General features: G+C 38.8%; 1 protein-coding gene across 3 annotated transcripts in view; it reads right to left on the bottom strand.

The window, feature by feature from the left end:
• Positions 1-13636, bottom strand: part of sufu (suppressor of fused homolog (Drosophila)) — an 85584-nt gene that overhangs the window by 29835 nt on the left and 42113 nt on the right. For all 3 annotated transcript variants that reach the window (XM_069900161.1, XM_069900158.1, XM_069900159.1), the window contains 4 exons: positions 7843-7928; positions 6029-6101; positions 3683-3836; positions 839-959 (listed from right to left, as the gene is read on the bottom strand). In XM_069900161.1, the coding sequence (XP_069756262.1) occupies positions 839-959; positions 3683-3836; positions 6029-6101; positions 7843-7928 (434 nt within the window). The remainder of the gene's footprint in view (positions 1-838; positions 960-3682; positions 3837-6028; positions 6102-7842; positions 7929-13636) is intronic.

Raw genomic sequence — 13636 nt, 5'->3', positions numbered from 1 at the left:
ATTTGTTCTTGAATTAATTTCACCATAATAGGGCTCCTCTGTATAAGCCATACAATTCTTTTATATGAACAGTCTAAAAATAGCTTTAGTTTAACCTATTATTTTACTGTTTGAGTTAAGAAGTCAGAGAAAAAAAATTCTAAATTCCCCACCTAACACTATCATAACCGATGAAGAATAAACGAGAACATTGGCCTGACTTCAAATAGGGATTTAACACTCGGTTCCCAGCTGCCTCCAACAGACAAAAAGATACATCTCACGTAACACTGAACATTATACACACTTGCACTTAATGGACAACATGGTTAATCAGTGTGAAGTTCAGCCATAAGGGGCTGATTTCTTATTTAAAAGATCAAAACTCTCCTTTTGCCATTTAACTGTTATATCTAGTTCATATGTAATAAGTTTCCTAATTAGACTTGCTTTGTATATTTCATATTACTTTTGATTTATGGCTTGTAATAGTGAAAAATTCAAAAAACATTGAAAAAGATCAAAAATAGAATTTAGTTTTAATTTCCTTTTTTTCTCATACTGTACTAATATAGCATTAAACATTAGTTATATTATCTAAAAGTTGTTATAATTTAAACCTGTAACTATGTAAAAACCACATATTAAACTATTAAATCAAGCACAAAAAGAATTTTTTATTATAAGGATTAAAGATTTGGAAAAAAAACTAAGCCAAATTAGGATTGAGGAATGTCAAATGGGAGGTATCAAAAGAACAGAGTGAAAATCATTCCTACCCACCCAAAATACTGAAAATAATTTTTGACAACTCTGGACTATTTGAAATACTAATTAATTCAAGCTGTAAACAACTTACTGTGCTCGGTCATGATTCATTCCATTCTGCTGCTGTGGTTTCTGGGAGCTGATTGGTGGCAAGATTGGCTTGGTATTTAATTCAAGGCCCCTACGTAAGACCTCTCTGATTTGCTCTGTATCTGAAATTAGAAGAATGATGACTACTTGAAGCAGGTTCCGAGGCTGAAAGACTGAACAGAGGGATTGTTGAATGTTTACATAATTAGATGAAACAAATGTACAGTGGTTATGTTGCACCAAATTTCTTTGGGAGAAAAATGAAAAGAATTGATGAAAGATTTTGGCACATGTTACAAACGTCAACATCATTGCTTCTCTCCTTGCCATTTAGTCGAAGTGAGAGGTACAGGATAGAAACATTAAGCACATCCAGTATGTTGATACAAATACTTGATTGTTAATTTAAAGAGACTGCTACTTGTATTAAAGTCTGTGTCTCCTTTGTAGTAAACGGAGCTGTTTAAGACATCAGATTCTTTCCCATAAACTTCTATCATATATTAAAGGTGTAAAAGTTATTGAGCATTTTTGATTCTCAATTTTGACAGCATTGATCCCATCCTATCTAAGATGATATATACTATATTGAACAAAGCTATCATTGTTTCATTTACATAGCTCTATAAATATCACTTGAATAGCTGTCACAGAATTTTCTGCTTTCTCACATGTAGAAGCAGTCATACAAATGTGAGTAGAGGCTATTTTTTTTGTTGGGCAGTCACGCTGCCTTTAGAAATGCCACTTTTTAAGTTATGTCTTGATGAAGCTTCTGACAGAGAATGTTTGATTTTGTGTCATGGAAATTGTTTGAACATGCAGCAAATTAAAGCCCCATGTTATAAAGTAATCTGGTATCCAATGTGTGATGCGAGACTACAATTGGGGGATTGGGGAAAGCTGGGACATGGAAGAAAAGTTCTATCAACAGAGACTACAATTTGTGATTGTGGAGTATGTACAAAACCTGATGGTTTATTTACAAATCCCTTCGCGCGTGTGTGTTATTTTATACACACAGGTGCTGTGTTCCGGGAAATTATTCTCAAATTCCTGGAGCGCAGTCTGTGTAAAAGGATTTGAACGGAAATGAGTGACTCATTCCTGTTCTGAAATTTTACCTGCAGCACCCCTTAGACATTATTGCTGACTGCCTGCAGTCTAAACTGAACGATGTAATGGGCAATGTCGACCCACATCCAGCCTACGTAAATATCACATGTCAGGTATTCAGTCGAAACATGCAGCAATATCTGTACAGAGGAAGGTAAGTGTGAAAATTGATGACGGAAAAATAACATTATTTATATGTAAAAAACATAAAAGGGCACAATTACCTCTACATCATTTCTGCACTCCTAAAATAATGGCTTCTTGTACGTTTCCAATTTGTATTGCTCCAGCGATGATTGTCTAAATGCAAAAAAACTCAAATTCCCTCTCTAAATAATTCCTTCTTGCTACCATTCCCTCCTTTAAGACACTCCTTGAAACACCCCTCTTTGCTTCTATAAAGAGCTCTTAATAGATTAAAGCAAGTGTTGTGTGATAATACTCTTGTGATGCAGTGGAATGTTTTGCTAAATTAAAAATGCTAAGACAAGCTGTTCTTGCTTAGTAGTCATAAGTTAATTGCCGAACAATTTGGGAGCAGAGGGATAGATCCTCATTGTTGATAACATTCCTGGAGAGCCTTTCATCTCTTTAACTACAAGGCATAGTGGCAGTTAAAGCAATAGGTTAGGCAGATTGTGCACCAACACCATATCAGTATGTCAAATGGCAAATTTGTTTGATGCTGACAGGAGATTCTTTATTTAATTTTCCTGTGCAGGACAGCTGAAGAGCAACAAAAAAAAATTATCTGTGCTAGCACAATTGAACACCAGGTTGCAAACAGAATGAAATGAAAACAAAACCTCCTGAGACCCAAAAATCAATCTTCAGGGATTGTTTAGGGTGATTATTGTAAAGAGATTGCATTGGATGAACACCTTCTTTGTTGTACCTACCAATGCCACACAGAAAAATGTGTTAATTCTACACCTTCCACTCTTCTGTCTGGATCAGCAAAATGCAGAATATTTTTGTTCTGCATCATGTTCAAAGTCTATATGCACTTTCAGTTCAAAAGCCACAGTATTCAATTTATACTTTTCTTCTTCCAAGTAATCAAGAGCTCCCAGCTGTATGACAATCAAGTCTTTATTGATAAGAAGCTACTGTGTCATTCTTTTCACTTTAGCCCTTCAGTCAACATTGATGGGAATAATAACTCTATCCCTTTAAGTTCTACATTTCATGTATTTCTTTAGTTTCTTTTTTTTTGAAGTTGAATTAGTTACTTAATTCAAAAATCATCTCTGAATTATCCTGGTTACTCTACATTTAACAGTGAAAATCTATCCTAAATTGGTTTGATTTTGAGTCAATTTAGCAATTTTCCCTTTTTTCTAAAAACAACTTTACACCATTCCCTTTACTGATTTTAGACTAAATTTACAGCATGTCTCAGTGGGTTTCCAGTTTACCCCCACCCTCCAAATGCGAACGGGAGTTTCAGGTTAATTTCTGTATTTGGGTGGCACTGGCTTGTGGGTTGTAAGGGCCTGTTATCATGCTGGGTCTCTAAACATCAAAAAATATATACTTTTAAAAAAATATACATGATGCTACTTTGTAAATGGAGTTTGTAAGCACCCAAATGAAACTGTGTGAAGCTTCTTAAACTGCTACATCTTTTCCTTCTTCCTTATCCATAAGAATAAAAGGTGAACAGAAAAAAAAACCCAACCAGATCTTGTTAGATCTTCGACGGTAATAATGGAATGACAAAATTCACCTTTATCTGACAGACGCCGTGGCTGCATCTCGAGGTAAATACTTCTGCTATCTTCTTCGTCTTCAGGGGGACGACTTAGATCAACCCATGCACATTTTGCACTCACACCGCTCAAATTTGATCCATCACTTGCTATTCCTTTGTCTACTCTCTCCTGGATGGAAGAGAGAAAAATCAAAGAGTTTTCCATTTTTATAAGCAATAAATTCACTTCCAATTATTATCAAGTAGGAACTTTTATCAGATGGTGAATGGCATTTTATTTTTGAGAACTCAAGTTCCAATATATTTTGTTAAATGATTTTTAAGGCAATGGCTTACATATCTTTTTTGTTGCACTTTATATTTCATGTCATGCAACTTCACAAGTTTTTATTCAAACAGTAGTCATATTCAAAAACACAATGGAAATAAGCTCCTAAAAGAAGTTAATACCAGAGTTACTAAAATACCTCTGATATTGTGAATCATTTATTAGATTTCATAATAAAAGCACAATGCTTGAGAATCTCAGCAGGTCACACAGCATACTTTATACAGCAAAGATAGAGATACATAACCAAAGCTTCAGGCTTAGCCCTTCAAGATGGAGCCAAATGTAGGCAGGTTCCTAAACAAAATGGTGGGGAAAGAAGGGGCATAGGGAGGAGCACAGGCAAGAATAGGTGGATAAGGGAGGGAGGGCACAAGAGAAATCAGTGGGAGGGGGAGATATTTCATACTTCTTTACAAAAGGGACTATGATTCGTCTCTGCAAGTCAATCCCAATTCTCATAGCAACTCCATCAATCCCACTGCCACACTTATTTCTCTGTAACCTATTCCCTCTTACAGGTCTCTTAACTTCCTCCTATTCCCCTAGAGTATAAAAACACTGGAAGCTACAGAAGCCAATTACGGTAATTTGTCAACCAGCAAATCTTTGAAATCTTGGAGAAAACCACAGCATTTGGGAAAAAGTGCAAATGTCACACAGACAGTGATGTGGGAGAGGTGGGGGGGGGGGTGTGTGGGGGGAGTGGGGAAGGATGTGGGAACCAGGATTGAATTTGGGTCTCAGGAGCTGTATGGGAGCAACACCAAAGGCTGTGTCATGGTGTCTCAGTGCATCATTTCATACACTTTAAATAAATTAAAGAAGGTTTAGGGCTAATGTATTAATTCCAATAGTTGCCTACAATTCTTTCTGATGGTGCCAAGCCAAAATTGGGAGGACCTGGAGCAAACAGTGAAAGATTTCATGCTTGAGTTACGGTTATCATAGATTGACAATGAAACGGAAGTTTGAAGTCAAAGTTGGGTACTGCAATCTGCTGCTGAATTGAAGAGGTTACACACAAACATTGCACCTCAGTCGTTACAGCCGCAATGAGGAAGAACTGAATATACGATATACAGTTCGTGATATACATAAATGATCTGGAAGAGGGAACCAGGTGCAGTGCATCTAAGTTTGCTGATGGCACTAAATTAAGTGGAAAAGCAAATTATGTAGAGGATACAGAGAGTCTGCATAGAACTATAGATAGGTTAAGTGTGTCGGCAATGTATCTGGCAGATGGAGTAGAATGTTGGTAAATGTGAGGTTATCCAATTTGGAAGGAAAAAATGAAATCAGAATATTATTTAAATGGCAAGCAATTGCAGCATGCTGTCGTGCAGAAGGACTTGGGAGTGCATGTGCATGAATCGCAAAAGTTTGGTTTGCAGGTGCAGCAAGCTGTCGAGAAGGCAAATGGAAAGTTGGTCTTTATTGCTGAAGGGATTGAATTTAAGGTACTGGTGAGACCACATCTGGTCTCCTTACTTGAGGAAATATTTTCTGGCTTTGGAGGCAGTGCAGAGGAGGTTGACCAGATTGATTCTAGAGATGAAGGAGTTGGCGTATGTGGCGAGATCGAGTTGTCTGGGACTGTACTCATTGGAATTTATAAGAAAGAGAGGGGATCTTATAGAAATGCATAAAATTATGAAAGGCATAGATAACATAGTGGTAGGTAAGTTGTTTACATTGGTAAGGGAGACAAGAACTAGGGGAGATAGCCCCAAGATTTAGGGTAATAAATTTAGGACCGAGAGGAGGAGGAACTGTTTTTCCCCAGAGGGTGGAGAATACATGGAATTCACTGCCCATTGAAGCAGTGAAGGTAACACCAGTAAATATATTTAAGACAAGGTTGGTTAGATTTATACATAGTAAGGGAATTAAGGGATATGGGGGAAAAGGTGGAGATGAGGCTATCATTGAATCAGCCATGATCACACTGAATAGCAGAGCAGGCCTGACGAGCCAAGTGGCTAACTCCTCCTCTTATTTCTTATGTTCTTAAGTAAGAGGTTAGTTACCTGCAAATGTGGATCAGACTCAAATATAGTTTCTCCTCTTCGCATGTCTGTGATTAGCCAAGAGCCACCTGCTCTGTAAAACAATGTATTATACTTTTGAGTCACCCAAGTAAATTATGTGTGTTTATCTCTTATTTATTGCTCTGCTCAAGAGCAGATGCAGATGCAGTAAAATAGCAAAGTCTAATATAACCTACAAAGTTTCTTTTTAAATCATTTGGTGGAACTCAACCTGTTGCTGAGTTTTACCAAGTGCGTGCAGCAATTAATAGTTTTGTGGCCTGTCCAACATCGGAGGGTCCACTTTTCCTACCAAGGCATCACTATGATAGGAAAATAGTACATACAGAAACAAAATTGAATCAAAAATTTTAAAGTTATGATCCTCATTAGTTTCATGGGACATAATTTTTTGGAGAATTTAGAGAGGGTAACTGGAATTCCATAACAGATTACCATTGAAGAAAAAAAGTATCAGATCTCTTCTGGGTTTAAAGGTGAATAAATCCCCATGGATTGATGGTTTCCCAATTCACTATAGGAGGCAAGGAGATTGCTGAGGCTCTGACAGAATTTTTCAGATCTCTTTTGGAGAAATAGATGCCAGATGACTGGAGGATAGTGAGATACATTTATTCAAGAACTGCAGCAGGGATGTATGCTATTACAGATGAGCAAATCCAACAAAAGCGAATGGAAATTAATGGAAAAAAAATCCAAAACAGATTGAAATAAGGAACGATTGGGGATATTCAGCATGTTAAGGGCAGATCCTGTCAGTAGATTGAATTTTTAGAGAAGGCGGCTAAGCTTTTAATGAGGATTAAGTAGTTAGGGAAGAGATGCAGGAGGATCAGAGCCAGCACCACCAGGCTGAGGAACAGCTTCTTCCCACATATAATGAGAATGCTGAACGACCAAAGGAGCTGCTCACACGAACCATCCAAGATTCTCACTTGTATAAGATGATATCTATTTATTTATTTTCATACATAAATTACCTGTCCTGCATATGTATTATTTGTCTGTAGTGTGTTATGTCTGGTTGTGTGTCTGCATGTTTTGCACCGAGGACCGGAGAACGCTGTTTTGCCAGGTTGTACTTGTACAATCAGTTAACAATAAACTTGAAGTAATGGATGTATTCCACATGGTCTTTGACAAGTCTTTTAAAATAACATACACCAAAAAAGACATCACATTGTCTTTGCAAACTTAATATAGCTAAAATGTCACTTTAAATTCATTTTTTTCATTCCAGTGATAAAATATTTGAACTCTGGGTAGAAAATAAAAAGAACAAATCAGTTTTACATGACAAATAAGATAAAATAATTGAAATAAAAGCTTTCAGAAAATCACTAATGTGGCCCAATAGAATACTTGGCTATGTGCCACAACAAACCTTCTGCATTATTTATTAAATTCAAAATTCATTTTCCCATTCTACCCCCACATCAACAGAACTCAATAAACATGTGCATCCAACATTTCATTTTTGTAAAGTCTATTCCACTATATTTGCAAATTCAGGGTGAACATTTAACAATGTAGAGGTGGCAGGGTTAGCATAGCATTAGTGCAATGCTATTACAGTACCAGTGACCCAGATTCGAATTCACCGTTCTCAGTAAGGAGTTTGTTCATTCTCTCCATGACTGGGTTGGTTTCCTCTGGGTGCACCAATTTCACAGACATTTGGGTTAGGAGGTTAATTGATCACATGGATATATTTGGACATTGCAGGCTTGAAGGCTGGAAGGGCCTGTTACCATGCTGTATCTCAATTAAATTTTTAAAAAAAGGTTACTTACACCTGAACAGTCCGGAGCAGCTCCAAAATCCCTTGACCATTCCACTGCTGGGCTGCTTGAAGTTCTTCTGTACAAACTCCAACAATCTTATATGGATTGCAGAAGTTAAAAAAAAATAGGATGTGTTTTGCTGTCCAAGAACATTAAATAAGGAAAAAAATACATACTCAAATCAGAACAACCAATGTGTCAATCTACTGTACATCTTTAAGGCGGCTAAGCTTTTAATGAGGATTAAGTAGTTAGGGAAGAGATGCAGGAGGATCAGAGCCAGCACCACCAGGCTGAGGAGCAGCTTCTTCCCACATATAATGAGAATGCTGAATGACCAAAGGAGCTGCTCACACGAACCATCCAAGACTCTCACTTGAATAAGATGATATCTATTTAGTTATTTTCATACATAAATTACCTGTCCTGCATATGTATTATTTGTCTGTAGTGTGTTATGTCCAGAAACATTATGGCATGGACTTTATCAACAACAGTGAATGGAAGAAGAATTCTATTTATTTCCACATCCACTCCACCTGTATTTCAAGTCTTGGAATCTAAACAAATCTACCATTTTATTGCAATATTAAGTTCAAAAATGTTTATTTTCCCCCAAAGTTCAAAGTAGAAGACTCTAGCAAACTGTTGTCTACCAAAATTTATTAGAAATGCATGAAGAAAATTGAACTCCAACAACATCAGTTTTCTTCAGAAAATAATCATTTTCTGGGAGTGAAAGAAAAAAAACTAAACTTAAAATAAAAAAAGACATTATAAAAATGTCCAATGCACTATTAACCTTTCACATTGTACTGATCGAGGACATTTGGTCTTGAGTTTGTGCTAGCTCTTAGAGCACTCCCACAGGCCCCTTCTTCCACTAACACACTCATCAACTCTGTTCCTCCTGCCATCCATCTACACTATAGGGGCAATTTACAGTCGACAATTAACTTACCAGCCCTTCTTTTTGGGATATGAAAGAAACTAAAGCACACTGGGGAACTAACAAACTGCAGACAAACAGTACCTGAGGTGAGGATTGAACCCGGGTTACTGGAGCTGTGAGGCAGCACCATTAACTGTTTAATTGCAACAGGAATAAAAATCAATTTCCAGAATATGTCCTTTTCTTATAGCAAAATAAGGACAACAGAATAAAGATAGATTGCTCCCCAAAAGTTAAGGCTGTGAAGGATTGCACTCATGTAGCAATGTGCATTCCTCAAATTAAAGAGCTCTTCATGAATTACAACTCCCTCATTATCTAACTCAGAGTTGACCAGAAGTCAATTTTTTTTCATGGTCCAGAATCACTCTTACATTCAGTGAGAGTTTACTTTGCCTGGTATATTTTGGAGCTGCTTTGCCCAGTGGCTCAATCTTGAAAAAGGATCATCTTCTCCTTTCCTGATTTATGTCCGCATTCTATCAATGTCCGCTGATCATGGTCCCAAGAAATCCAAATGGAAGAATATTTGTCACCTGAGCTCCCCAAGGTTCTATGCCTGTACCATTATGTTTATGAACATAGGTGTGCAGTGTGGAACTTCAAAATCTGCAGACAACAAATGAGCTGTAAAGAGAATATAAGGAGGCTACAATGAGATACAGGCAGGTTAATTGAGAGGGAACAAAGTCTGGCAAATGAAGTATATGAAATATGAAATTGTCCATTTTTCAAAAAATAAAAAAACATGTTACCTCATAGAAAGGATCGCATAGAAATACACAAAACTTTGACAGAACGGAACATACTAGATTCAGGAAGAAAAGTTTTCATGATCAGAGACCAAAAGCATTCAACATTGAATAGTCATGATTGTGTTGAATCGTGGAGAAATCTTGATAGGCCTATTCTATGTTTTTTTTCTAAATAGTAAGAGATAGAAGAGCTCTACAGTGCAGAGAGATTTGGGTGTTTTGATGCTTTAAAGAAAGTTTCACAGTAGTACCATGAATTTTCCAAAGAACAAGGTGAACTTAAAAAGAGGGCAGAGTACTCAGCACCAGTGAGTTTAAAGAGAGACTGAGGACTGGGCCACAGTGAGTTTAAAAGGAGTCCAAAGAATCCAGCCGTTGTGAGTTTAAAAAAACCACAGAATTGGGTATCAGTGAGTTTAAAGAAAGGCCAGGGAATTTGGCCCAAGTGAGTTAAAGAGAGCATGAGAAACCGATCAGGTGATCCTGTTCTATAGTATGCAGCAGAATTTTAGAATTACAGAACTGCACTAGTCGAGTCAGCTATGTGAGCCTTTAACTAGGTCATCATTTGCATAGTATTAAAATCAGTACATTTAGGCCAACAGCAAAATAAACTGATTTAATGACCAACAGGTCTTTAATAAATACAATTGATGTAGTTTTGCAGCAATCAATATTTTATCCAAATACATGATCAAATCTGACTGTTTAATCAAAAGCCACATCAACAAGAATTGTTTCATAATTCAGACTTTACTCATAACAGTAGATGGAGCTAAATCCTCAATTCTTTGCCTTGAGCTATACTATAATCTTGATTTGTTAATCACCGAGGAATCTAATTATTTTCTATTTCAACGTTTAAAGGGAAATTTCAGCTTGTTCACACTTCCATTTTTGTTTTAAATATGCCCTCTGACAAAATCCTGAAGATTAACTTCAACAAAGAAAATACTGAAAGCGCACCAATGAAATAATCTGGAAATAAATCTCAACTTGTCTACTTAGGTGCAAGAGCAAACATCGTCAACGAAGGAAATATGCATTCTCTCACTGCCCTCTTCATTATTCATTGTTTCATTTCCTCACACTAACAGTCTTAAGGCTTTTTCAGGTGCATTCTCCACTAAGAATGCGCCTGAAGAAGCAGAAGCGTCCCTTTAAATTGCAATTCAGGTGGCAGCGTTGAAAGCGCAGTGCTGGCCACCTGAAAGGACAGCTGCGCCGGGATGCACATCTGAGTGCATTCTGGCTCCTGTCCCTTGGGCTGTCAATTCAGGATGGCTGGCTGTCAGCGAGGGGACATCCCACGCCGGACGTCCCCACACTGATCCTGCTGCCCCGCTCTCTCCCCACTCACAGGGCTGGAGCAGCTGGCGAGGGAGGAGGCTGGAGCACCAGTGGGTGAGTACAGGGGGGCTGGAACACTGGCAGGGGGAAGGGGGGCTGGGGCAGCCAGCAGGGGAGAAGGTGGGGGGGGGGGGGGAGTACGGTGCTCGAGTCGGGTACTGGCATTGTTTCGACCAATCCCCTTCTCCCCCGCTGGCCCCTCTAGCCCCACAGTTCCCGCGCTGACAGCCCAGCCAGCTGCCCCGACGTTCTGCGTTGGGGGAAGGGCCAGCTGGAAGAGGAGCTGTCAGGCGCTCACCAGCTGTCATCCCAAATGCAGCCGCTTTTAGGCGGCTGCATTCAGATGGCTGGGGAGGCCACTGAGCTGCGGTGATTATCCCTCTCGGAGGAGGGTTACAAAGTTCACCTTGCAAACGCCTCCTGCACATTCACGTGGCCTCCCAACAGCCGCATACTGCCAAAACGTGCAGCTTTACAAGCGGGGCAATTGGCCACTTGAAAGTGCCTTTAGATGTAAAACCACATTTTACCACTTTGTGGTGCTATGTATTACCATTTCAACAGACAGACAAGAGACCGCCAATGGTGGAATCTGGACCAAAAGCCACACGCTGGAGAAACTCACCAGCAGCATCAGTGGGTGGAAAAGAATTGTCCAAAAAAATAATTGTTCCTTCTGCAGCTTTTTTTTGGTAACATCTCAACAAACTCTGTTACAATGATCATACAACCAGTGAAAATATACAGAGAACAAAATAATCCACTAACTCGTGCTCTTTTCCTATTAAACTTCCGATCTTCAATAATTTTCACTTGAATTCCAAGCCAACAGAATTTATGCAATATCAGAAGCTTGCAAATGGACATCATAATATGAGAGCAAAATGTTTACTCAACTCCCTAAAATGGGCATTAGAATGGGGAGGTGACTATAGAACAGTCAATATACCTCACATGATTTCATTTACATTGGCTGCTCGCTGTCTGTACCAAATAGAAATTCCAAACCTATTCACTGGATTTAGGCTGGCACAATTTCAAGAATTTGGCAAATTGAAGATAATAAACAGACTAAAACATGCAATAACAGGCCAGTCAGTTTAATATTAGTAAATTAAATTCAGATTTATACCTCCAGGGTGGTAACAGGCTCTTACTGCCCACAAGCCCATGGCATCCAAGTACCCCAATTAACCTACAACCCTGTACATTTTGAAGGGTGGGAGGAAACCCATGAGGACATGAGGAGAATATATAAACTCCTTAGAGGCAACGCCAGATTCAAACCCTGGTTGCTGGCACTGGAAGAGTGTAGCACTAAAGCACTATGCTCGCCATGACACAGTAGTAGGCAAGTATCTGAAACAATTATCATGGAAAACATGAATAGGCACTTGGGAGAAGTTTGAATTAATAAAGGAGAACGTCACAAATTTAAAGGCAAATATCATATTTCACAAACCAGGCAATTGTTAAAATTAGGCATTAGAGGAAGTTGATGATGGATAAACAATTAACTTTGTCTTTAAGAATTTTCAGAAAACCGGGAGTCACGGGATGGAGTAGTGGCGGGTCGGGAAAACCAGCCCTCTCCAGTAAAATAGGAAAAAAGTTAGGAAAAAGTAAAGCATAACAAAAATAAAATACAAGAAATAGAAGATAAAGATACAGAGAGGAGAAAGAAGATGGCTTCCAAGAAGGAGAAAGTAAAAACAACCTTACCTGCAAGAAATAGGGTGCTGTTGTGGCGAGGAGCGCCCAACCCTGCGGAGTCGCGACTCACCAGCCGAAGGACTACAAAAGTGGCTCTCGGACCCAAACAAAAATGCGTGATCAAGAGAAAGAGGACACCAGCGGGAGGGGGGCTCAGCAGAGAAGCGAGCTGCCACAGAGCGAACAGCTGAGGGACGCCCGACACCAGGGCGCTCAGCTGGAGGACGAAGAAGGCAGCAGAAGAGGGAGCGATGAAACAGACGTGGGAGATAGACGGAGGGATGACTGACAAGAAGATCAACGTCAGGAAACACAACAGACGAGCAGCCCAGGAGGGGAGGACCAACAAGAGGCCCAGCAAGAAGAGGCCCGACAAAGAGATATAAGCAGCTCATCAGGAAAAACAGAAGAAACACAGACACAAAGAAGATGCCGACACAAACACAGATACAGACACAGAGGAAAAGGAAGACGACCAAAATCACAGAGAAATAGAAGGTAAAACTGATGGACAAAGAGAAATAAAAGTTAAAACTGATGGACAGAATATAGATAATTAAGTTTTTTTGAGGAACAAATGAGGTCACTAAAAGAATGGTTGTCATTAGAGTTTAATGCAATTAAAAGGAAAATGAAAAGAACAGAAGATAAAATGCAAAGGTTAGAACTGGTAATGACAGAAATAGGGAAAAGAGAGAATGTGGAAGAGTGGGAAACTGGTGTAGAAATGGAAGTAAATGACTTAAGAGAAAAATTGGAAGAAAGTGACAAAAAATTAAAGAGAAACAAGAGTTGTTACATCAGAAAATTGATAAGTTGGAAAATTATAGTAGGTGAAACAACATAAAAATAGTGGGCCTGAAGGAGGGTGAAGAAGGCACAGACATGAAGGAATTTATAAAAGGATGGATCCCGAAGGTCCTGGGAACGACAGAAATGCAGGAATAAATGGAAATAGAAAGGGCACACAGAACACTAGCTCCAAAACCACAGGCACATCAAACACCAAGATCCATCTTAGTAAAATTTTTAA

This window comes from Narcine bancroftii, chromosome 10 (assembly GCF_036971445.1).
Source record: "Narcine bancroftii isolate sNarBan1 chromosome 10, sNarBan1.hap1, whole genome shotgun sequence".
Taxonomy (NCBI): Eukaryota; Metazoa; Chordata; class Chondrichthyes; order Torpediniformes; family Narcinidae; genus Narcine; species Narcine bancroftii.
This window is presented reverse-complemented; position numbering and strand designations above follow the sequence as displayed.